Here is a 25,627-nt window from a genome sequence, read left to right on the forward strand (position 1 = left end):
AGTGTAGAGGGAGCTTTACTCTGTATCTAACCCGTGCTGTACCTGCCCTGGGAGTGTTTGATGGGACAGTGTAGAGGGAGCTTTACTCTGTATCTAACCCGTGCTGTACCTGCCCTGGGAGTGTTTGATGGGACAGTGTAGAGGGAGCTTTACCCTGTATCTAACCCGTGCTGTACCTGCCCTGGGAGTGGTTGATGGGACAGTGTAGAGGGAGCTCTACACTGTATCTAACCCGAGCTGTACCTGCCCTGGGAATCTTTGATGGGACAGTGTAGAGGGAGCTGTACTCTGTATCTAACCGGTGCTGTACCTGCCCTGGGCGTGGTTGATGGGACAGTGTAGAGGGAGCTTTACTCTGTATCTAACCCATGCTGTACCTGCCTTGGGAGTGTTTGATGAGACAGTGTAGAGGGAGCTTTACTCTGTATCTAACCCGTGCTGTACCAGCCCTGGGAGTGTTTGATGGGACAGTGTAGAGGGAGCTTTACTCTGTATCTAACCCGTGCTGTACCAGCCCTGGGAGTGTTTGATGGGACAGTGTAGAGGGAGCTTTGCTCTGTATCTAACCCGTGCTGTACCAGCCCTGGGAGTGTTTGATGGGACAGTGTAGAGGGAGCTTTACTCTGTATTTAACCTGTGCTGTACGTGCCCTGGGAGTGTTTGATGGGACAGTGTAGAGGGAGCTTTACTCTGTATCTAACACGTGCGGTACCTGCCATGGGAGTGTTTGATGGGAAAGTGTAGAGGGAGCTTTACTCTGTATCTAACCCGTGCTGTACCTGCACTGGGAGTGTTTGATGGGACAGTGTAGAGGGAGCTTTACTCTGTACCTAACCTGTGCTGTACCTGCCCTGGGAGTGTTTGATGTGGACAGTGTAGAGGGAGCTTTACTCTGTATCTAACCCGTGCTGTACCTGCCCTGGGAGTGTTTGATGGGACAGTGTAGAGGAAGCTTTACTCTGCATCTAACCCGTGCTTTACCTGCCCTGGGAATCTTTGATGGGACAGTGTAGAGGGAGCTTTACTCTGTATCTAACCCGTGCTGTAACTGTCCTGGGAGTGTTTGATGGGACAGTTTAGAGAGAGCTTTACTCTGTATCTAACCCGTGCTGTACCTGCCCTGGGAGTGTTTGATGGGAAAGTGTAGAGTGAGCTTTACTCTGTATCTAACCCGTGCTGTACCTGCCCTGGGAGTCGTTGATGGGACAGTGTAGAGGGAGCTTTACTATGTATCTAACCCGTGCTGTACCTGCCCTGGGAATCTTTCATGGGACAGTGTAAAGGGAGCTTTACTCTGTATCTAACCGATGCTGTACCTGCCCTGGGGGTGTTTGATGAGACAGTGTAGAGGGAGCTTTACTCTGTATCTAACCCATGCTGTACCTGCCCTGGGAGTGTTTGATGAGACAGTGTAGAGGGAGCTTTACTCTGTATCTAACCCGTGCTGTACCAGCCCTGGGCGTGTTTGATGGGACAGTGTAGAGGCAGCTTTACTCTGTATCTAACCCGTGCTGTACCAGCCCTGGGAGTGTTTGATGGGACAGTGTAGAGGGAGCTTTACTCTGAATCTAACCTGTGCTGTACCTGCCCTGGGAGTGTTTGATGAGACAGTGCAGAGGGAGCTTTACTCTGTATCTAACCCGTGCTGTACCTGCCCTGGGAGTGTTTGTTGGGACAGTGTAGAGGGAGCTTTACTCTGTATCAAACACATGCTGTACCTGCCCCGGGAGTGTTTGATGGGACAGTGTGGTGGGAGCTTTACTCTGTATCTAAGCTGTGCTGTATCTGCCCTGGGAGTGTTTGATGGGACAGTGCAGAGGGAGCTTTACTCTGTATCGAACCCGTGCTGTACCAGCCCTGGGAGTGTTTGATGGGACAGTGTAGAGGGAGCTTTACTCTGTATCTAACCCGTGCTGTACCAGCCCTGGGAGTGTTTGATGGGACAGTGTAGAGGGAGCTTTACTCTGTATTTAACCTGTGCTGTACGTGCCCTGGGAGTGTTTGATGGGACAGTGTAGAGGGAGCTTTACTCTGTATCTAACCCGTGCGGTACCTGCCCTGGGAGTGTTTGATGGGAAAGTGTAGAGGGAGCTTTACTCTGTATCTAACCTGTGCTGTACCTGCCCTGGGAGTGTTTGATGGGACAGTGTAGAGGGAGCTTTACTCTGTATCTAACCTGTGCAGTACCTGCCCTGGGAGTGTATGATGTGGACAGTGTAGAGGGAGCTTTACTCTGTATCTAACCCGTGCTGTACCTGCCCTGGGAGTGTTTGTTGAGATAGTGTAGAGGGAGCTTTACTCTGTATCTAACCCATGCTGTACCTGCCCTGGGAGTGTTTGATGAGACAGTGTAGAGGGAGATTTACTCTGTATCTAACCCGTGCTATACCAGCCCTGGGAGTGTTTGATGGGACAGTGTAGAGGGAGCTTTACTCTGTATCTAACCCGTGCTTTACCTGCCCTGGGAATCTTTGATGGGACAGTGTAGAGGGAGCTTTACTCTGTATCTAACCCGTGCTGTACCTGCCCTGGGAGTGTTTGATGGGACAGTGTAGAGGGAGCTTTACTCTGTATCTAACCCGTGCCGTACCTGCCCTGGGAGTGTTTGATGGGATAGCTTACAGGGAGCTTTACTCTGTATCTAACCCGTGCTCTACCTGCTCTGGGAGTGGTTGATGGGACAGTGTAGAGGGAGCTTTTCTCTATATCTAACCCGTGCTGTACCTGCCCTGGTAGTGTTTGTTGGGACAGTGTAGAGGGAGCTTTACTCTGTATCTAACCCCGTGTTGTACCTGCCCTGGGAGTGTGTGGTGGGACAGTGTAGATGGAGCTTTACTCTGTATCTAACCCGTGCTGTACCTGCCCTGGGAGTGTTTCATGGGACAGTGTAGAGGGAGCTTTACTCTGTATCTAACCTGTGCTGTACCTGCCCTGGGAGTGATTGATGGGACAGTGTAGAGGGAGATTTACTCTGTATCTAACCCGTGATGTACCTGCCCTGGGAGTGTTTGAAGGGACATTGTCGAGGGAGTTTTAATCTCTATCTAACCCGTGCTGTACCTGCACTGGGAGTGATTGATGGGACAGTGCAGAGGGAGCTTTACTCTGTATCTAACCTGTGCTGTAACTGCCCTGGGAGTATTTGATGGGACAGTGTAGAGGGAGCTTTACTCTATATCTAACCTGTGCTGTATCTGCCCTGGGAGTGTTTGATGGGGCAGGGTAGAGGGTGTTTTACTCTCTATCTAACCCATGCTGTACTTACCCTGGGTGTGATTGACGGGACAGTGTAGAGGGAGCTTTACTCTGTATCTAAGCCATGCTGTACCTGCCCTGGGAGTGTTTGTTGGGACAGTGTAGAGGGAGCTTTACTCTGTATCTAACACATGCAGTACCTGCCCTGGGAGTGTAAGATGGGACAGTGTAGAATGAGTTTTACTCTGTATCGAACCCGTGCTGTCCCTGCCCTGGGAGTGTTTGATGGGACACTGTAGAGGGAGCTTTACTCTGTATCTAACCCGTGCTGTACCTGCCCTGGGAGTGTTTCATGGGACAGTGTAGAGGGAGCTTTACTCTGTATCTAACCTGTGCTGTACCTGCCCTGGGAGTGTTTGATGGGACAGTGTAGAGGGAGCTTTACCCTGTATCTAAAACATGCTGTACCTGCCCTGGGAGTGTTTGATGGGACAGTGTAGAGGGAGCTTTACTCTGTATCTAACCCATGCTGTACCTGCCCTGGGAGTGTTTCATGGGGCAGAGTAGAGGGAGCTTTACTCTGTATCGAACCTGTGCTGTACCTGGGCTGGGAGTGTTGATGCGACATTGTAGAGGAAGATTTACTCTGTATTTAAGCCGTGCTGTACCTGCCCTGGGAGTGTTTTATGGGACAGTGTAGAGGGCGTTTTACTCTCTATCTAATCCGTGCTGCACCTGCCCTACGAGTACTTGATGGGACAGTGTAGAGGGAACATTACTCTGTATCTAACACGTGCTGTACCTGCCCTGGGAGTGATTGATGGGACAGTGTAGAGGGAGGTTTACTCGTTATCTAACGCGTGCTGTATCTGCCCTGGGAGTGATTGATGGGACAGTGTAGAGGGAGCTTTACTCTGTATCTAACCCGTGCTGTACCTGCCCTGGGAGTGTTTGATGGGACAGTGTAGAGGGAGCTTTACTCTGAATCTAACCTGTGCTGTACCTGCCCTGGGAGTGTTTGATGAGACAGTGCAGAGGGAGCTTTACTCTGTATCTAACCCGTGCTGTACCTGCCCTGGGAGTGTTTGTTGGGACAGTGTAGAGGGAGCTTTACTCTGTATCAAACACATGCTGTACCTGCCCCGGGAGTGTTTGATGGGACAGTGTGGTGGGAGCTTTACTCTGTATCTAACCCGTGCTGTACCTGCCCTGGGAGTGTTTGTTGGGACAGTGTAGAGGGAGCTTTACTCTGTATCAAACACATGCTGTACCTGCCCCGGGAGTGTTTGATGGGACAGTGTGGTGGGAGCTTTACTCTGTATCTAAGCTGTGCTGTATCTGCCCTGGGAGTGTTTGATGGGACAGTGCAGAGGGAGCTTTACTCTGTATCGAACCCGTGCTGTACCAGCCCTGGGAGTGTTTGATGGGACAGTGTAGAGGGAGCTTTACTCTGTATCTAACCCGTGCTGTACCAGCCCTGGGAGTGTTTGATGGGACAGTGTAGAGGGAGCTTTACTCTGTATTTAACCTGTGCTGTACGTGCCCTGGGAGTGTTTGATGGGACAGTGTAGAGGGAGCTTTACTCTGTATCTAACCCGTGCGGTACCTGCCCTGGGAGTGTTTGATGGGAAAGTGTAGAGGGAGCTTTACTCTGTATCTAACCTGTGCTGTACCTGCCCTGGGAGTGTTTGATGGGACAGTGTAGAGGGAGCTTTACTCTGTATCTAACCTGTGCAGTACCTGCCCTGGGAGTGTATGATGTGGACAGTGTAGAGGGAGCTTTACTCTGTATCTAACCCGTGCTGTACCTGCCCTGGGAGTGTTTGTTGAGATAGTGTAGAGGGAGCTTTACTCTGTATCTAACCCATGCTGTACCTGCCCTGGGAGTGTTTGATGAGACAGTGTAGAGGGAGATTTACTCTGTATCTAACCCGTGCTATACCAGCCCTGGGAGTGTTTGATGGGACAGTGTAGAGGGAGCTTTACTCTGTATCTAACCCGTGCTTTACCTGCCCTGGGAATCTTTGATGGGACAGTGTAGAGGGAGCTTTACTCTGTATCTAACCCGTGCTGTACCTGCCCTGGGAGTGTTTGATGGGACAGTGTAGAGGGAGCTTTACTCTGTATCTAACCCGTGCCGTACCTGCCCTGGGAGTGTTTGATGGGATAGCTTACAGGGAGCTTTACTCTGTATCTAACCCGTGCTCTACCTGCTCTGGGAGTGGTTGATGGGACAGTGTAGAGGGAGCTTTTCTCTATATCTAACCCGTGCTGTACCTGCCCTGGTAGTGTTTGTTGGGACAGTGTAGAGGGAGCTTTACTCTGTATCTAACCCCGTGTTGTACCTGCCCTGGGAGTGTGTGGTGGGACAGTGTAGATGGAGCTTTACTCTGTATCTAACCCGTGCTGTACCTGCCCTGGGAGTGTTTCATGGGACAGTGTAGAGGGAGCTTTACTCTGTATCTAACCTGTGCTGTACCTGCCCTGGGAGTGATTGATGGGACAGTGTAGAGGGAGATTTACTCTGTATCTAACCCGTGATGTACCTGCCCTGGGAGTGTTTGAAGGGACATTGTCGAGGGAGTTTTAATCTCTATCTAACCCGTGCTGTACCTGCACTGGGAGTGATTGATGGGACAGTGCAGAGGGAGCTTTACTCTGTATCTAACCTGTGCTGTAACTGCCCTGGGAGTATTTGATGGGACAGTGTAGAGGGAGCTTTACTCTATATCTAACCTGTGCTGTATCTGCCCTGGGAGTGTTTGATGGGGCAGGGTAGAGGGTGTTTTACTCTCTATCTAACCCATGCTGTACTTACCCTGGGTGTGATTGACGGGACAGTGTAGAGGGAGCTTTACTCTGTATCTAAGCCATGCTGTACCTGCCCTGGGAGTGTTTGTTGGGACAGTGTAGAGGGAGCTTTACTCTGTATCTAACACATGCAGTACCTGCCCTGGGAGTGTAAGATGGGACAGTGTAGAATGAGTTTTACTCTGTATCGAACCCGTGCTGTCCCTGCCCTGGGAGTGTTTGATGGGACACTGTAGAGGGAGCTTTACTCTGTATCTAACCCGTGCTGTACCTGCCCTGGGAGTGTTTCATGGGACAGTGTAGAGGGAGCTTTACTCTGTATCTAACCTGTGCTGTACCTGCCCTGGGAGTGTTTGATGGGACAGTGTAGAGGGAGCTTTACCCTGTATCTAAAACATGCTGTACCTGCCCTGGGAGTGTTTGATGGGACAGTGTAGAGGGAGCTTTACTCTGTATCTAACCCATGCTGTACCTGCCCTGGGAGTGTTTCATGGGGCAGAGTAGAGGGAGCTTTACTCTGTATCGAACCTGTGCTGTACCTGGGCTGGGAGTGTTGATGCGACATTGTAGAGGAAGATTTACTCTGTATTTAAGCCGTGCTGTACCTGCCCTGGGAGTGTTTTATGGGACAGTGTAGAGGGCGTTTTACTCTCTATCTAATCCGTGCTGCACCTGCCCTACGAGTACTTGATGGGACAGTGTAGAGGGAACATTACTCTGTATCTAACACGTGCTGTACCTGCCCTGGGAGTGATTGATGGGACAGTGTAGAGGGAGGTTTACTCGTTATCTAACGCGTGCTGTATCTGCCCTGGGAGTGATTGATGGGACAGTGTAGAGGGAGCTTTACTCTGTATCTAACCCGTGCTGTACCTGCCCTGGGAGTGTTTGATGGGACAGTGTAGAGGGAGCTTTACTCTGTATCTAACCCGTGCTGTACCTGCCCTGGGAGTGTTTGATGGGACAGTGTAGAGGGAGCTTTACTCTGTATCTAACCCGTGCTGTACCTGCCCTGGGAGTGTTTGATGGGACAGTGCAGAGGGAGCTTTACTCTGTATCTAACCCGTGCTGTACCTGCCCTGGGAGTGTTTGAAGGGACAGTGTAGAGGGAGTTTTAATCTCTATCTAACCCGTGCTGTACCTGCACTGGGATTGATTGACGGGACAGTGCAGAGGGAGCTTTACTCTGTATCTAACCTGTGCTGTAACTACCCTGGGAGTATTTGATGGGACAGTGTAGAGGGAGCTTTACTCTATAGCTAACCTGTGCTGTACCTGCCCTGGGAGTGTATGATGGGACAGTGTAGAGTGAGTTTTACTCTGTATCTAACCCGTGCTGTCCATGGCCTGGGAGTGTTTGATGGGACAGTGTAAAGGGAGCTTTACTCTGTATCTAACCCGTGCTGTACCTGCCCTGGGAGTGTTTGATGGGACAGTGTAGAGGGAGCTTTACTCTGTATCTAACCCGTGCTGTCCCTGCCCTGGGAGTGTTTGATGGGACAGTGTAGAGGGAGCTTTACTCTGTATATAACCCCGTGTTGTACCTGCCCTGGGAATGTGTGATGGGACAGTGTAGAGGGAGCTTTACTCTGTACCTAAAACATGCTGTACCTGCCCTGGGAGTGTTAGATGGGACAGTGTTGAGGGAGCTTTACTCTGTATCTAACCTGTGCTGTACCTGCCCTGGGAGTGTTTGATGGGACAGTGTAGAGGGAGCTTTACTCTGTATCTAACCCCGTGCTGTACCTGCCCTGGGAGTGTTTGATGGGACAGTGTAGAGGGAGCTTTACTCTGTATCTAACCCGTGCTGTACCTGCCCTGGAATATTTGATGGGACAGCGTAGAGGGCGCTTTACTCTGTACCGAACCTGTGCTGTACCTGGGCTGGCAGTGTTTGATGCGACATTGTAGAGGATGATTTACTCTGTATGTAAGCCGTGCTGTACCTGCCCTGGGAGTGTTTCATGGGAGAGTGTAGAGCGAGCTTTGCTCTGTATCTAACCCGTGCTGTACCTGCCCTGGGAGTGTTTCATGGGGCAGAGTAGAGGGAGTTTTACTCTGTATCGAACCTGTGCTGTACGTGGGCTGGGAGTGTTTGATGCGACATTGTAGAGGAAGCTTTACTCTGTATGTAAGCCGTGCTGTACCTGCCCTGGGAGTGTTTCATGGGACAGTGTAGAGGGAGTTTTATTCTCTATCTAACCCGTGCTGTACCTGCCCTGGGAATCTTTGATGGGACAGTGTAGAGGGAGCTTTACTCTGTATCTAACCCATGCTGTACCTGCCCTGGGAGTGGTTGATGGGACAGTGTAGAGGGAGCTTTACTCTGTATCTAACCCGTGCTGTACCTGCCCTGGGAATCTTTGATGGGACAGTGTAGAGGGAACTTTACTCTGTATCTAACCCGTGCTGTACCTGCCCTGGGAGTGTTTGATGGGACAGTGTAGAGGGAGCTTTACTTTGTATCTAACCCGTGCTGTACCTGCCCTGGGAGTGTTTGATGGGACAGTGTAGAGGGAGCTTTACTCTGTATCTAACCCGTGCTGTACCTGCCCTGTGAGTGATTGATGGGACAGTGTAGAGGGAGCTTTACTCTGTCTCTAACTCGTGCTGTACCTGCCCTGTGAGTGATTGATGGGACAGTGTAGAGGGAGCTTTACTCTGTCTCTAACTCGTGCTGTATCTGCCCTGGGAGTGATTGATGGGACACTGTAGAGAGAGCTTTACTCTGTATCTAACATGTGCTGTACCTGCCTTGGGAGTGTTTGATGGGACAGTGTAGAGGGAGCTTTATTCTGTATCTAACCCGTGCTGTACCTGCCCTGGGAGTGTTTCATGGGACAGTGTAGAGGGAGCTTTACTCTGTATCTAACCAGTGCTGTAACTGCCCTGGGAGTGTTTGAAGGGACAGTGTAGAGGGAGTTTTAATCTCTATCTAACCCGTGCTGTACCTGCCCTGGGAGTGATTGATGGGACAGTGCAGAGGGAGCTTTAATCTGTATCTAACCTGTGCTGTACCTGCCCTGGGAGTGTTTGATGGGAGAGTCTAGTGGGAGCTTTACTCTGTATCTAACCTGTGCTGTACCTGCCCTGGGAGTGTTTGATGGGACAGTGTAGAGGGAGCTTTACTCTGTATCTAACCCCGTGCTGTACCTGCCCTGGGAGTGTTTGATGGGACAGTGTAGAGGGAGCTTTACTCTGCATCTAACCCGTGCTCTACCTGCCCTGGGAGTGTTTGATGGGACAGTGCAGAGGGATCTTTACTCTGAATCTAACCCGTGCTGTACCTGCCCTGTGAGTTTTTGTTGGGACAGTGTCGATGGAGCTTTACTCTGTATCTAACACATGCTGTACCTGCCCTGGGAGTGTTTGATGGGACAGTGTAGAGGGAGCTTTACTCTGTATCTAACCAGTGCTGTCCCTGCCCTGGGAGTGTTTGAAGGGACAGTGTAGAGGGAGTTTTAATCTCTATCTAACCCGTGCTGTACCTGCCCTGGGAGTGATTGATGGGACAGTGCAGAGGGAGCTTTAGTCTGTATCTAACCTGTGCTGTACCTGCCTGGGAGTATTTGATGGGAGAGTGTAGAGGGAGCTTTACTCTATATCTAACCTGTGCTGTACCTGCCCTGGGAGTGTTTGATGGGACAGTGTAGAGGAAGCTGTGCTCTGTATCTAACCCCGTGCTGTACCTGCCCCGGGAGTGTTTGTTGGGACAGTGTAGAGGGAGCTTTACTCTGTATCTAACACGTGCTGTACCTGCCCTGGGAGTGTTTGATGGGACAGTGTAGAGGGAGCTTTACTCTGTATCTAACCCATGCTGTACCTGCCCTGGGAGTGTTTGATGGGACAGTGTAGAGGGAGCTTTACTCTGTATCTAACCCGTGCTGTACCTGCCCTGGGAGTGTTTGATGGGACAGTGTCGAGGGAGCTTTACTCTGTATCTAACCCGTGCTGTACCTGCCCTGGGAGTGTTTGATGGGACAGTGTAGAGGGAGCTTTGCTCTGTATCTAACCCGTGCTGTACCAGCCCTGGGAGTGTTTGATGGGACAGTGTAGAGGGAGCTTTACTCTGTATTTAACCTGTGCTGTACGTGCCCTGGGAGTGTTTGATGGGACAGTGTAGAGGGAGCTTTACTCTGTATCTAACACGTGCGGTACCTGCCATGGGAGTGTTTGATGGGAAAGTGTAGAGGGAGCTTTACTCTGTATCTAACCCGTGCTGTACCTGCACTGGGAGTGTTTGATGGGACAGTGTAGAGGGAGCTTTACTCTGTACCTAACCTGTGCTGTACCTGCCCTGGGAGTGTTTGATGTGGACAGTGTAGAGGGAGCTTTACTCTGTATCTAACCCGTGCTGTACCTGCCCTGGGAGTGTTTGATGGGACAGTGTAGAGGAAGCTTTACTCTGCATCTAACCCGTGCTTTACCTGCCCTGGGAATCTTTGATGGGACAGTGTAGAGGGAGCTTTACTCTGTATCTAACCCGTGCTGTAACTGTCCTGGGAGTGTTTGATGGGACAGTTTAGAGAGAGCTTTACTCTGTATCTAACCCGTGCTGTACCTGCCCTGGGAGTGTTTGATGGGAAAGTGTAGAGTGAGCTTTACTCTGTATCTAACCCGTGCTGTACCTGCCCTGGGAGTCGTTGATGGGACAGTGTAGAGGGAGCTTTACTATGTATCTAACCCGTGCTGTACCTGCCCTGGGAATCTTTCATGGGACAGTGTAAAGGGAGCTTTACTCTGTATCTAACCGATGCTGTACCTGCCCTGGGGGTGTTTGATGAGACAGTGTAGAGGGAGCTTTACTCTGTATCTAACCCATGCTGTACCTGCCCTGGGAGTGTTTGATGAGACAGTGTAGAGGGAGCTTTACTCTGTATCTAACCCGTGCTGTACCAGCCCTGGGCGTGTTTGATGGGACAGTGTAGAGGCAGCTTTACTCTGTATCTAACCCGTGCTGTACCAGCCCTGGGAGTGTTTGATGGGACAGTGTAGAGGGAGCTTTACTCTGAATCTAACCTGTGCTGTACCTGCCCTGGGAGTGTTTGATGAGACAGTGCAGAGGGAGCTTTACTCTGTATCTAACCCGTGCTGTACCTGCCCTGGGAGTGTTTGTTGGGACAGTGTAGAGGGAGCTTTACTCTGTATCAAACACATGCTGTACCTGCCCCGGGAGTGTTTGATGGGACAGTGTGGTGGGAGCTTTACTCTGTATCTAAGCTGTGCTGTATCTGCCCTGGGAGTGTTTGATGGGACAGTGCAGAGGGAGCTTTACTCTGTATCGAACCCGTGCTGTACCAGCCCTGGGAGTGTTTGATGGGACAGTGTAGAGGGAGCTTTACTCTGTATCTAACCCGTGCTGTACCAGCCCTGGGAGTGTTTGATGGGACAGTGTAGAGGGAGCTTTACTCTGTATTTAACCTGTGCTGTACGTGCCCTGGGAGTGTTTGATGGGACAGTGTAGAGGGAGCTTTACTCTGTATCTAACCCGTGCGGTACCTGCCCTGGGAGTGTTTGATGGGAAAGTGTAGAGGGAGCTTTACTCTGTATCTAACCTGTGCTGTACCTGCCCTGGGAGTGTTTGATGGGACAGTGTAGAGGGAGCTTTACTCTGTATCTAACCTGTGCAGTACCTGCCCTGGGAGTGTATGATGTGGACAGTGTAGAGGGAGCTTTACTCTGTATCTAACCCGTGCTGTACCTGCCCTGGGAGTGTTTGTTGAGATAGTGTAGAGGGAGCTTTACTCTGTATCTAACCCATGCTGTACCTGCCCTGGGAGTGTTTGATGAGACAGTGTAGAGGGAGATTTACTCTGTATCTAACCCGTGCTATACCAGCCCTGGGAGTGTTTGATGGGACAGTGTAGAGGGAGCTTTACTCTGTATCTAACCCGTGCTTTACCTGCCCTGGGAATCTTTGATGGGACAGTGTAGAGGGAGCTTTACTCTGTATCTAACCCGTGCTGTACCTGCCCTGGGAGTGTTTGATGGGACAGTGTAGAGGGAGCTTTACTCTGTATCTAACCCGTGCCGTACCTGCCCTGGGAGTGTTTGATGGGATAGCTTACAGGGAGCTTTACTCTGTATCTAACCCGTGCTCTACCTGCTCTGGGAGTGGTTGATGGGACAGTGTAGAGGGAGCTTTTCTCTATATCTAACCCGTGCTGTACCTGCCCTGGTAGTGTTTGTTGGGACAGTGTAGAGGGAGCTTTACTCTGTATCTAACCCCGTGTTGTACCTGCCCTGGGAGTGTGTGGTGGGACAGTGTAGATGGAGCTTTACTCTGTATCTAACCCGTGCTGTACCTGCCCTGGGAGTGTTTCATGGGACAGTGTAGAGGGAGCTTTACTCTGTATCTAACCTGTGCTGTACCTGCCCTGGGAGTGATTGATGGGACAGTGTAGAGGGAGATTTACTCTGTATCTAACCCGTGATGTACCTGCCCTGGGAGTGTTTGAAGGGACATTGTCGAGGGAGTTTTAATCTCTATCTAACCCGTGCTGTACCTGCACTGGGAGTGATTGATGGGACAGTGCAGAGGGAGCTTTACTCTGTATCTAACCTGTGCTGTAACTGCCCTGGGAGTATTTGATGGGACAGTGTAGAGGGAGCTTTACTCTATATCTAACCTGTGCTGTATCTGCCCTGGGAGTGTTTGATGGGGCAGGGTAGAGGGTGTTTTACTCTCTATCTAACCCATGCTGTACTTACCCTGGGTGTGATTGACGGGACAGTGTAGAGGGAGCTTTACTCTGTATCTAAGCCATGCTGTACCTGCCCTGGGAGTGTTTGTTGGGACAGTGTAGAGGGAGCTTTACTCTGTATCTAACACATGCAGTACCTGCCCTGGGAGTGTAAGATGGGACAGTGTAGAATGAGTTTTACTCTGTATCGAACCCGTGCTGTCCCTGCCCTGGGAGTGTTTGATGGGACACTGTAGAGGGAGCTTTACTCTGTATCTAACCCGTGCTGTACCTGCCCTGGGAGTGTTTCATGGGACAGTGTAGAGGGAGCTTTACTCTGTATCTAACCTGTGCTGTACCTGCCCTGGGAGTGTTTGATGGGACAGTGTAGAGGGAGCTTTACCCTGTATCTAAAACATGCTGTACCTGCCCTGGGAGTGTTTGATGGGACAGTGTAGAGGGAGCTTTACTCTGTATCTAACCCATGCTGTACCTGCCCTGGGAGTGTTTCATGGGGCAGAGTAGAGGGAGCTTTACTCTGTATCGAACCTGTGCTGTACCTGGGCTGGGAGTGTTGATGCGACATTGTAGAGGAAGATTTACTCTGTATTTAAGCCGTGCTGTACCTGCCCTGGGAGTGTTTTATGGGACAGTGTAGAGGGCGTTTTACTCTCTATCTAATCCGTGCTGCACCTGCCCTACGAGTACTTGATGGGACAGTGTAGAGGGAACATTACTCTGTATCTAACACGTGCTGTACCTGCCCTGGGAGTGATTGATGGGACAGTGTAGAGGGAGGTTTACTCGTTATCTAACGCGTGCTGTATCTGCCCTGGGAGTGATTGATGGGACAGTGTAGAGGGAGCTTTACTCTGTATCTAACCCGTGCTGTACCTGCCCTGGGAGTGTTTGATGGGACAGTGTAGAGGGAGCTTTACTCTGTATCTAACCCGTGCTGTACCTGCCCTGGGAGTGTTTGATGGGACAGTGTAGAGGGAGCTTTACTCTGTATCTAACCCGTGCTGTACCTGCCCTGGGAGTGTTTGATGGGACAGTGCAGAGGGAGCTTTACTCTGTATCTAACCCGTGCTGTACCTGCCCTGGGAGTGTTTGAAGGGACAGTGTAGAGGGAGTTTTAATCTCTATCTAACCCGTGCTGTACCTGCACTGGGATTGATTGACGGGACAGTGCAGAGGGAGCTTTACTCTGTATCTAACCTGTGCTGTAACTACCCTGGGAGTATTTGATGGGACAGTGTAGAGGGAGCTTTACTCTATAGCTAACCTGTGCTGTACCTGCCCTGGGAGTGTATGATGGGACAGTGTAGAGTGAGTTTTACTCTGTATCTAACCCGTGCTGTCCATGGCCTGGGAGTGTTTGATGGGACAGTGTAAAGGGAGCTTTACTCTGTATCTAACCCGTGCTGTACCTGCCCTGGGAGTGTTTGATGGGACAGTGTAGAGGGAGCTTTACTCTGTATCTAACCCGTGCTGTCCCTGCCCTGGGAGTGTTTGATGGGACAGTGTAGAGGGAGCTTTACTCTGTATATAACCCCGTGTTGTACCTGCCCTGGGAATGTGTGATGGGACAGTGTAGAGGGAGCTTTACTCTGTACCTAAAACATGCTGTACCTGCCCTGGGAGTGTTAGATGGGACAGTGTTGAGGGAGCTTTACTCTGTATCTAACCTGTGCTGTACCTGCCCTGGGAGTGTTTGATGGGACAGTGTAGAGGGAGCTTTACTCTGTATCTAACCCCGTGCTGTACCTGCCCTGGGAGTGTTTGATGGGACAGTGTAGAGGGAGCTTTACTCTGTATCTAACCCGTGCTGTACCTGCCCTGGAATATTTGATGGGACAGCGTAGAGGGCGCTTTACTCTGTACCGAACCTGTGCTGTACCTGGGCTGGCAGTGTTTGATGCGACATTGTAGAGGATGATTTACTCTGTATGTAAGCCGTGCTGTACCTGCCCTGGGAGTGTTTCATGGGAGAGTGTAGAGCGAGCTTTGCTCTGTATCTAACCCGTGCTGTACCTGCCCTGGGAGTGTTTCATGGGGCAGAGTAGAGGGAGCTTTACTCTGTATCGAACCTGTGCTGTACGTGGGCTGGGAGTGTTTGATGCGACATTGTAGAGGAAGCTTTACTCTGTATGTAAGCCGTGCTGTACCTGCCCTGGGAGTGTTTCATGGGACAGTGTAGAGGGAGTTTTATTCTCTATCTAACCCGTGCTGTACCTGCCCTGGGAATCTTTGATGGGACAGTGTAGAGGGAGCTTTACTCTGTATCTAACCCATGCTGTACCTGCCCTGGGAGTGGTTGATGGGACAGTGTAGAGGGAGCTTTACTCTGTATCTAACCCGTGCTGTACCTGCCCTGGGAATCTTTGATGGGACAGTGTAGAGGGAACTTTACTCTGTATCTAACCCGTGCTGTACCTGCCCTGGGAGTGTTTGATGGGACAGTGTAGAGGGAGCTTTACTTTGTATCTAACCCGTGCTGTACCTGCCCTGGGAGTGTTTGATGGGACAGTGTAGAGGGAGCTTTACTCTGTATCTAACCCGTGCTGTACCTGCCCTGTGAGTGATTGATGGGACAGTGTAGAGGGAGCTTTACTCTGTCTCTAACTCGTGCTGTACCTGCCCTGTGAGTGATTGATGGGACAGTGTAGAGGGAGCTTTACTCTGTCTCTAACTCGTGCTGTATCTGCCCTGGGAGTGATTGATGGGACACTGTAGAGAGAGCTTTACTCTGTATCTAACATGTGCTGTACCTGCCTTGGGAGTGTTTGATGGGACAGTGTAGAGGGAGCTTTATTCTGTATCTAACCCGTGCTGTACCTGCCCTGGGAGTGTTTCATGGGACAGTGTAGAGGGAGCTTTACTCTGTATCTAACCAGTGCTGTAACTGCCCTGGGAGTGTTTGAAGGGACAGTGTAGAGGGAGTTTTAATCTCTATCTAACCCGTGCTGTACCTGCCCTGGGAGTGATTGATGGGACAGTGCAGAGGGAGCTTTAATCTGTATCTAACCTGTGCTGTACCTGCCCTGGGAGTGTTTGATGGGAGAGTCTAGTGGGAGCTTTACTCTGTATCTAACCTGTGCTGTACCTGCCCTGGGAGTGTTTGATGGGACAGTGTAGAGGGAGCTTTACTCTGTATCTAACCCCGTGCTGTACCTGCCCTGGGAGTGTTTGATGGGACAGTGTAGAGGGAGCTTTACTCTGCATCTAACCCGTGCTCTACCTGCCCTGGGAGTGTTTGATGGGACAGTGCAGAGGGATCTTTACTCTGAATCTAACCCGTGCTGTACCTGCCCTGTGAGTTTTTGTTGGGACAGTGTCGATGGAGCTTTACTCTGTATCTAACACATGCTGTACCTGCCCTGGGAGTGTTTGATGGGACAGTGTAGAGGGAGCTTTACTCTGTATCTAACCAGTGCTGTCCCTGCCCTGGGAGTGTTTGAAGGGACAGTGTAGAGGGAGTTTTAATCTCTATCTAACCCGTGCTGTACCTGCCCTGGGAGTGATTGATGGGACAGTGCAGAGGGAGCTTTAGTCTGTATCTAACCTGTGCTGTACCTGCCTGGGAGTATTTGATGGGAGAGTGTAGAGGGAGCTTTACTCTATATCTAACCTGTGCTGTACCTGCCCTGGGAGTGTTTGATGGGACAGTGTAGAGGAAGCTGTGCTCTGTATCTAACCCCGTGCTGTACCTGCCCCGGGAGTGTTTGTTGGGACAGTGTAGAGGGAGCTTTACTCTGTATCTAACACGTGCTGTACCTGCCCTGGGAGTGTTTGATGGGACAGTGTAGAGGGAGCTTTACTCTGTATCTAACCCATGCTGTACCTGCCCTGGGAGTGTTTGATGGGACAGTGTAGAGGGAGCTTTACTCTGTATCTAACCCGTGCTGTACCTGCCCTGGGAGTGTTTGATGGGACAGTGTCGAGGGAGCTTTACTCTGTATCTAACCCGTGCTGTACCTGCCCTGGGAGTGTTTGATGGGACAGTGTAGAGGGAGCTTTACTCTATATCTAACCCGTGCTTTACCTGCCCTGGGAATCTTTGATGGGACAGTGTAGAGGGAGCTTTACTCTGTATCTAACCCATGCTGTACCTGCCCTGGGAGTGGTTGATGGGACAGTGTAGAGGGAGCTTTACTCTGTATCTAACCCGTGCTGTACCTGCCCTGGGAATCTTTGATGGGACAGTGTAGAGGGAGCTTTACTCTGTATCTAACCCGTGCTGTACCTGCCCTGGGAGTGTTTGATGGGACAGTGTAGAGGGAGCTTTACTTTGTATCTAACCCGTGCTGTACCTGCCCTGGGAGTGTTTGATGGGACAGTGTAGAGGGAGCTTTACTCTGTATCTAACCCGTGCTGTACCTGCCCTGGGAGTGTTTGATGGGACAGTGTAGAGGGAGCTTTACTCTGTATCTAATCCGTGCTGTACCTGCCCTGGGAGTGTTTGATTGTGCAGGGTAGAGGGAGCTTTACTTTTTATCTAACCCGTGCTCTACCTGTTCCGAGCCCAGAAGTGGAGTTTTGCCCTATTCCCTACATCTCACACAGTGCCAAACTTCATTGCAATGGAACCTATTTTGAAGGGGTACGATACCTTAAAGCCTTTGCTGGTTGGAGCTCCGCCCCCTGATGTGCTTCTGGGAGTTTTAAATTCGCTGCAGTGAACAGAACAGTGGGGAAGTTGTGGCATTAGTTACTTCGTAATTATATTTGTAAATTAAATAGCATAATTCTCTCGGTTGTTCTTATTAAAATTATTACATACTTTTTATTTATTATTTGTTCCTGGGATGTGGGCGTCGCTGGCAAGGCCAGCATTTATTGCCCATCCCTAGTTGCCCTTGAGAAGGTGGCGGTGAGCCGCCTTCTTGAACCGCTGCAGTCTGTGTGGTGAAGGTGCTCCCACAGTGCTGTTAGGGAGGGAGTTCCAGGATTTTGACCCAGCGACGATGAAGGATCGGCGATATATTTCCAAGTCAGGATGGTATGTGACTTGGTGAGGAACTTGGAGGTGGTGGTGTTCCCATGTGCCTGCTGCCCTTGTCCTTCTAGGTGGAAGAGGTCACGGGTTTGGGAGGTGCTGCTGAAGAAGCCTTGGCGAGTTGCTGCAGTGCATCTTGTAGATGGTACACACTGCAGCCACGGTGCGCCGGTGGTGGAGGGAGTGAATGTTTTAAGTGGTGGATAGGGTGCCAATCAAGTGGGCTGCTTTGTCCCGGATGGTGTCGAGCTTCTTGAGTGCTGTTGGAGCTGCACGTTTATTTCCCTCAAGTGCCTATCCAGTCTCCCCTTGAAAACATTGAGTGTCTCCGCTTCCACCACTTCCGTCAGCAGCGAATTCCAGGTCATCACCACTCGCTGCGTAAAAAGATTTTTCCTCACGTCCCCCCTGTATCTCTTGCCCAAAACCTTAAATCTGTGTCCCCTAGTCCTTGTACCATCAACTAGTGGGAACACCCTTTCCCCGTCTAGCCTATCCAAACCCGTCATAATCTTGTACACCTCTATCAAATCATTAAGATCCCCAACCCCGGAACCATTCTGGTAAATCTCCTCTGCACCCTCTCAAGTGCCGTCACATCCTTCCGAAAGTGTGGTGACCAGAACTGGACGCAATACTCCAGTTGTGGCCTAACCAGCGCTTTATAAAGGTTCAGCATAACTTCTCTACTTTTGTACTCAATACCTCTATTTATGAAGCCCAAGATCCCATATGCTTTGTTAATCACTCTCTCAATATGTCCCGCCACCTTCAGGAACCTATGCACAGTAACTCCCAGGTCCCTCTGTCCCAGCACACTATTTAAAACTGTGCCATTAAGTGTATATTGCCTCTCCTTGTTCCTTCTGCCAAATTGCATCACCTCACACTTCTCTGTATTAAATTCCATCTGCCACTTGTCTGCCCATTCTGCTAGCCTTTCTATTTCCTGTTGCAGTCGATTGGTATCATCCTCACTGTTTGCCGCACCCCCAAGTTTGGTGTCATCGGCAAATTTAGAGATTCTACTCTGTATTCCAATATCCAGGTCATTTATATATATATATAGTAAAAAAAGCAGTGGCCCCAGCACTGACCCTTGGGGAACACCACCGCCTGCCATCCTCCAGTCTGAAAAACAGCCATTTACCACAATTTGCTGTTTTCTGTCCTTAAGCCAATTCCTTATCCCAGCTGTCACTGACCCATCTATTCCATGAGCCTCAATTTTGTTAACCAGCCTTCTATGTGATACTTTGTCAAACGCCTTCCGAAAATCCATGTAGACAACATCCATTTCATTCCCTCCATGAATCCTCTGTTACTTCATCAAAAAATTCAATTAGGTTAGTCAAACACGATCTGCCTTTCACAAACCCGTGTTGGGTCTCCTTAATTAGCTTAAACCTCTCCAAGTGCCCGTTAAATTTTTCCTTGATTATTGTTTCTAAAACTTTACCCACCACTGATGTTAAACTGACCGGCCTGTAGTTACGAGGATTGTCCTTACACCCTTTCTTGAACGATGGTGTCACATTTGCCAATTTCCAATCCTCAGGCACCTCCCCCGCATCTAGGGAAGATTGGAAAATGATGGCAAGCCCTTCCGCTATTTCCTCCCCCAATTTTGTTAGCAACCTGGGATGCAAGCCATCTGGACCAGGCGACTTGTCCACTCTAAGCATACTCAGCCTTTCTAGTACATCCTGTCTATCAATTTTCACCCCTTCCATTGCTTCTATCTTTTCCACTTCTCCCAATATTTTGTCAGCATCCACCTCCTTAGTAAACACCGATACAAAGCACTCATTGAGTATTCTAGCCTTGCCCTGCGCCTCTAAGCATATATCACCTTCTTTGTCTCTATTAGGCCCCACCCCGCCTCTTACTACCCGTTTACTGTTTACAGAAGATTTTTGGGTTCCCTTTTATGTTGACCGCCATTCTACTCTCATATTCTCTCTTTGCCAATCTTATTTTCACCTTCACATCCCCTCTCATCCTCTTGTATTTGGTCTGGTTCTCCCTTGAAGAATTCACCTGACATATATCATACACCCTCTGTTTTTGTTTCATCATCTTCTCTATCTCCCTCATCATCCAAGGAGCCCTTGCTTTGGTTCCCTTACCCTTCCCTCTTGTTGGAATGTATCTAGCCTGTACTTGGAACATCTCCTCCTTAAAGATCTCCCATTGTTCCGTTACAGTTTTTCCTGTCGGTCTTTGGTTCCATTTTACCCTGGCTAGATCCTTTCACATCCCATTGAAGTTAGCCCTATTCCAGTTTAGAAGTTCCACTCTAGACTGTTCCTTGCTCCTCTCCATTGCTAATCTAAATCTTATGATACGATGATCACTTGTACCCAAGTGTTCTCCCACAGACCTGGCCCAGCTCATTCCCCAGCACCAGATCCAGCAATGCCTCCTTCCTAGTTGGGCCAAGAATATATTGGTCAAGGAAATTCTCCTGGACACATTTCAGAAATTCCTCCCCTCCTTTCCCTTTACCCTAGCATTATCCCAATTGATATTTGGGTAATTAAAGTCCCCCAATATCACCGCTTAATGGCCTAGAAATTCGGTATAGCCGCGTTTGGGGCGCTAGTCCTGGCGATGCGCAAAGTTTAGCGCCAGGCGCAATTTAGCACCACCTAGCGCGATATTGGGTTGCAGCGCCCCTAAAGGTGATTGCGGCGCTAAATCAGGCGCTGCACGCTACTCTTAAAGCACTAACCCGGCGGCACAACCCAATTTTGCGGCGCCGGGGCGCAGCGAGGGTGTTGTCAATAATCACTTTCCCTGAGACACACTGGTGCCGGCCAGCTCTTAAAGGGGCAGGTCAATCGGCATCACCAGACACACTCACTGCCTTGTAGGCCTTCAAAGCGGTGGGAGCCTACCTGTGGTGCACCAGCCCAACAAGAAATGGAAAGGGTGAGGCAGAGGGCGGAACGCCTCACTGATGGGGCATTGGATGCTTTGGTTGGCGCAGTGGAATCGAGGCCAAGGAAGATGGTCGGAATGTGATTTATATTTTGGACAGTCTCCCGGGTGTGAGAGGCAGTTATGTGTCAGTGTATTAGTTTTGCTTTCTGTTGCCATAGCTTTCTCATGTTTGAAGGAACCACATTTTGTGTAATGAAACACTTTCTTCATTTACAATGGCCATGCCTGCTATTTACATGCATCTTGCCCTTCACAGGCTTGGGGGTATCAGACCGGTTCCATTCCTGTTCTTGGAATGGCAACAAGCATTCCGTGAGAGGGGCCTAGAAGCTACTTCTGATCAGCCTCTGACGCGCAGCCTGAGAAGAGCCGCTCGCGTAGAAGTTCAGGCCAGCAGGCATCTTCTCAGCCACTGACAGAGATGTCCTGCACCTTATCTGAGGCTGCAGATCTGGCTGAAGCAGCTGGCACAGCTCAGTCACCACCTCCTTTCTAAATCGCAGCCTTCTGACACACTGCTCCTCCGGCATGTTCATGTATGAAAACTGCAGTCAGAAAACCCTGCCAGCGTAAGGTCTGCTGTGGCGACGTCTGTTCGCCCTCCTCCGTCTGGCCATGCCTGCCCCCCTCTCCCAGCGTCTCAGTGCCCTTTCCAGATGATTCAGCAGCAGGACGTTCCCCTCCAATGCAGCCCCCACAATAAGTGCCCACAGGAAGGTTCCCCGTTGTCAAGGCTCACCAACAGCAAGGTGATGGTCAGAAGGTTGAAGATCGTCTGCCTGCGCTGGCTCAGTGGTCAAATGGCTCTCAGTGTGCAGCTCAGCAACTCTTTGTAGCTCTCGAGGAAGTTGTGCTCCAAAAATGGCTGCCGCTTTTAAACCACACCAGTCCCCTTTAAATAACGCTCCTCTAGCCCGAGAGTGGCTTGGTAAGGTTCCAGGTAAGCTGTCACTATTAGCGCCAGGCGCTACGGAGGGGGGCGCCACTGAATTTCCAGTCCGGGGCGCCCAAAAGGCGTTGCACACTCAAATGACGTCATAATCAGCCGGCGCCCATGAGCGGGCGCTAAGATTTAGCGCCGGCGCTAAATGCATGCTCAATATGAGGCTAGGAGCCTTGCGCCCGCCCGGAAATTGGCTAGTGCCCCACTTCTCGGCCTCTTTAGGCGTTAATCGGTGGCGCTAACAACCGAATTTCTCCCCCAATATCTCTTGCATATCTCTGCGATTTCCCTGCAGATTTGCCCCTCTACTTCCCTCTCACTATTTGGAGGCCTATAGAATACCCCCAGTAGTGTGATCATACCCTTTTTGCTCCTCAACTCTAACCAAATGGATTCTGTCCTTGTCCCCTCAAGAACATCCTCCCTTTCCAACACTACAATGTCTTCCTTAATCAGCACTGCCACCCCATCTCCCTTTTTACCTTCCCTATCTTTCCTGAACACCTTGTACCCTTGAATATTAAGTGCCCAGTCCTCACCGTTTTTAAGCCACGTTTCCGTTATTGCCACACGACTAATTGTGCCTATAGCTCACCGACCTTATTCACCACACTTTGTGCGTTTACGTACATGCATTCTAAACCCATTTTTGAATTTTTCGGAGCCTTTCTTAGTCTGCTCCTATCTAATATGGTACTACTACCACCTCTAGTACTTTCTTCTCGAGTACTGTCCAACACACTCACTCTTTTATGCACCTTATTCCTCTTTTCTACTCCTATATGCTGGTGCCCATCCCCCTGCCAAGCTAGTTTAAACCCTCCCCAACAGCACTAACAAACCTCCCCGCGAGAATATTGGTCCCGGCTCTGTTGAGGTGTAACTCGTCCGGCTTGTACAGGTCCCACCTTCCCCAGAAACGGTCCCAATGCCTCAGGAATCTAAAGCCCTCCCTCCTGCACCATCTCTCCAGCCACGCATTCATCTGTTCTATCCTCCTATTCCTGTATTCACTAGCACGTGGCACCGGGAGTAATCCGGAGATTACTACCTTTGAGGTCCTGTTTTTTAATCTCTCTCCAAACTCCCTAAGCTCTGCCTGCAGGACCTCATCCCTCTTTCTGCCTATGTCATTGGTACCGATATGGACCACGACCTCTGGCTGTTCACCCTCCCCCCTCAGAGTGTCCTGCAGCTGCTCAGTGACATCATTGACCCTGGCACCAGGGAGGCAACATACCATCCTGGAGTCACGTCTATGGCTGCAGAAACACCTATCTGTTCCCCTAACTATCGAATCCCCGACCACGATTGCTCCTCCACTCTTCTTCCTGCCCCTGTGCAGCTGAGCCACCCGTGGTGCCGTGGACTTGACTCTGGCTGCTCTCCCCAGAGGAACCATTGCCCTCACCAGTACTCAGAACAGAATACTGGTTGGAGAGCGCGATGCACTCCGGGGATTCCTGCACTATCTGCCTGGTCCTCCTCTTCTGTCTGGCAGTCACCCATTCCCTCTCTGCCTGCTTACTCTTAAGCTGCGGGGTGACCACCCCTAGAAACGTGCTATCCATGTAACTCTCAACCTCGCGGATGCACCGCAGTGACTCCAGCCGCCGCTCAAGCTCCGAAACCCGGAGCTCGACTTGCTGTAGCTGGTAACACTTCCCGCACATGTGGTCAACCAGGCTATGCGAAGCGTCCAGGACTTCTCACATGGCACAGGATGTGCACTCCATGTGACTGAGCTGCCCTGCTATGCCTCTATTTAATAGACTAAGAACTAACCCAGCAGAAATAAACTTAAAACTTAACAAAAAACACTCCCCAGCTACTCACCAATCAGCTCTTTCCCTCTATTTAATAGGCTATTAACTAACTTAGTAAAAATAAACTCACGAACTTAAAAAAAATACACTCACCAATCAGCTCCTTCCCTTGTGCCAATGTCACTTTTTACTCTGACGTCACTTTTTCAAAAATTGCCTCTGTTGAGTTGCTGCCGCTCCTTTTAACTGCTCCGCTCTCGCTGTGCTCCCTCCAGGTCCGCTCCCCTTGTCGGGTAGATTCCAGTGTTGTCGCTGTACTGGAACAGCTTGGCTAGAGGCGCGGCTATTTCTGGAGCACAAGTTTTCAGCATGATAGCCGGGATGTTGTCGGGGCCCATAGCCTTTGCTGTATCCAGTGCGCTCAGCCATTTCTTGATATCACGTGGAGTGAATCAAATTGGCTGAAGACTGGCTTCTGTGATGGTGGGGACCTCAGGAGAAGGCTGATATGGATCATCCACTCAGCACTTCTGGCTGCAAACACTTCAGCCTTGTCTTTTGCACTCGAGTGCTGGGCTCCACCATCATTGAGGATGGGGATATTCACGGAGACTCCTCCTCGCTTTAGTTGTTTAATGGTCCACCACCATTCACGACTGCACAGCTTTGATCTGATCTGCTGGTTGTGGGATCATTTAGCTCTGTCTATAGCATGCTGCCTCCACTGTTTAGCATGCATGTAGTCCTGTGTTGCAGCTTCCCCAGGTTGACACCTCATTTTTAGGTACGCCTGGTGCTGCTCCTGGCATGCTCTTCTGCACTCCTCATTGAACCAGGGTTGGTCTCCTGGCTTGATGGTAATGGTAGAGTGAGGGATATGCTGGGCCATGAGGTTGCAGATTGTGGTGGAATACAATTCTGCTGCTGCTGATGGCCCACAGCGCCTCAGGGATGCCCAGTTTTGAGCTGCTAGATCTGTTCTGAATCTATCCACAAAACACAATGGAGGGTGTCCTCAGTGTGAAGACAAGGCTTTGTCTCCACAAGGACTGTGCAGTGACCACCATGGACAGATGCATCTGCGACAAGTTGGTGAGGACGAGGTCAAGTAGACTTTTCCTTCGTGTTGGTTCTCTCACCACCTGCCGCAGGCCCAGACTGGCAGTTATATCCTTCAGGACTCGGTCAGTAGTGGTGCTACTGAGCCACTCTTGGTGCTGGACATTGAAGTCCCCCATCCAGAGTACATTCTGTGCTCTTGCTACTCTCAGTGCTTCCTCCAAGTGGTCCATCGGGTTTTATTCTTAATATTGTTTCTCATAGTAGTTTCTTACAACTGAGTGTCTCGCTGGGCCCTTTCAGAGGGCAGTTAAGAGCCAACCACATTGCTGTGAGCCTGGAGTCACATATAGGCCCAGACCAAGTAAGGACGGCAGATTTCCTTCCCTAAAGGGCATTAGTAAACCTGATGGGTTTGTCACGACAATCCGGTAGTTGCATGGTCACTAGCTTTTTATTCCAGATTTATTTAATTAACTGAATTTACATTCCCCCGCTACTGTGGTGGGATTTGAATTCATATCTCAGAACATTAAGTGTACGCCTCCGGATTACTAGCCCAGTGACATCACCACTATGCTACCACAGTGTTTACAGCACAGAAACAGGCCATTCGGCCCAACAGGTCCACGCAGTGTTTGTGCTCCACACGAGCCTCCTCCTACCCCTCTTCATCTCACCCCATCAACATATCCTCCTAATCCTTTCTCTCTCATGACCTTATCTAGCTTCCCCTAAAATGCATCTCTTCTACAGAATAACAGATACCCGGGAGTGAGTTACAGGTTGGAATCTAATCGAGGAGTTCGGGGGGTTTATATATAGAATAACAGATACCCGGGAGTGAGTTACAGACTGGAATCTAATCGAGGGGTTCAGGGGGCTTATATATAGAATAACAGATACCCGGGAGCGAGTTACAGGCTGGAATCTAATAGAGGGGTTCGGGGGCTTTATATATAGAATAACAGATACCCGGGAGTGAGTTACAGACTGGAATCTAATCGAGGGGTTCAGGGGGCTTATATATAGAATAACAGATACCCGGGAGCGAGTTACAGGCTGGAATCTAATAGAGGGGTTCGGGGGCTTTATATATAGAATAACAGATACCCGGGAGTGAGTTACAGGCTGGAGTCTAATCGAGGGGTTCAGGGGGGTTTATATATAGAATAACAGGTACCCGGGAGTGAGTTACAGGCTGGAATCTAATTGTGGGGTTCAG

The 25,627-nt window shown here is 50.2% G+C and overlaps 1 protein-coding gene across 2 annotated transcripts in view; it reads right to left on the reverse strand.

Moving 5' to 3' along the window:
- The window catches only part of LOC147120728 (uncharacterized), a 205,978-nt gene that overhangs the window by 114,642 nt on the left and 65,709 nt on the right, over positions 1-25,627 (reverse strand). For both annotated transcript variants that reach the window (XR_015078228.1, XM_085986957.1), the window contains exon 7: positions 17,302-17,362. Coding sequence is in view for 1 of the 2 variants with exons in the window: in XM_085986957.1 (XP_085843083.1) it covers positions 17,302-17,362 (61 nt within the window). In the remaining variant the exon portion in view is untranslated. The remainder of the gene's footprint in view (positions 1-17,301; positions 17,363-25,627) is intronic.

The sequence above is a fragment of the Somniosus microcephalus genome, chromosome 4, assembly GCF_052327205.1.
Source record: "Somniosus microcephalus isolate GS21.2 chromosome 4, FLI_Smic_1.0, whole genome shotgun sequence".
NCBI classification, from domain to species: Eukaryota; Metazoa; Chordata; class Chondrichthyes; order Squaliformes; family Somniosidae; genus Somniosus; species Somniosus microcephalus.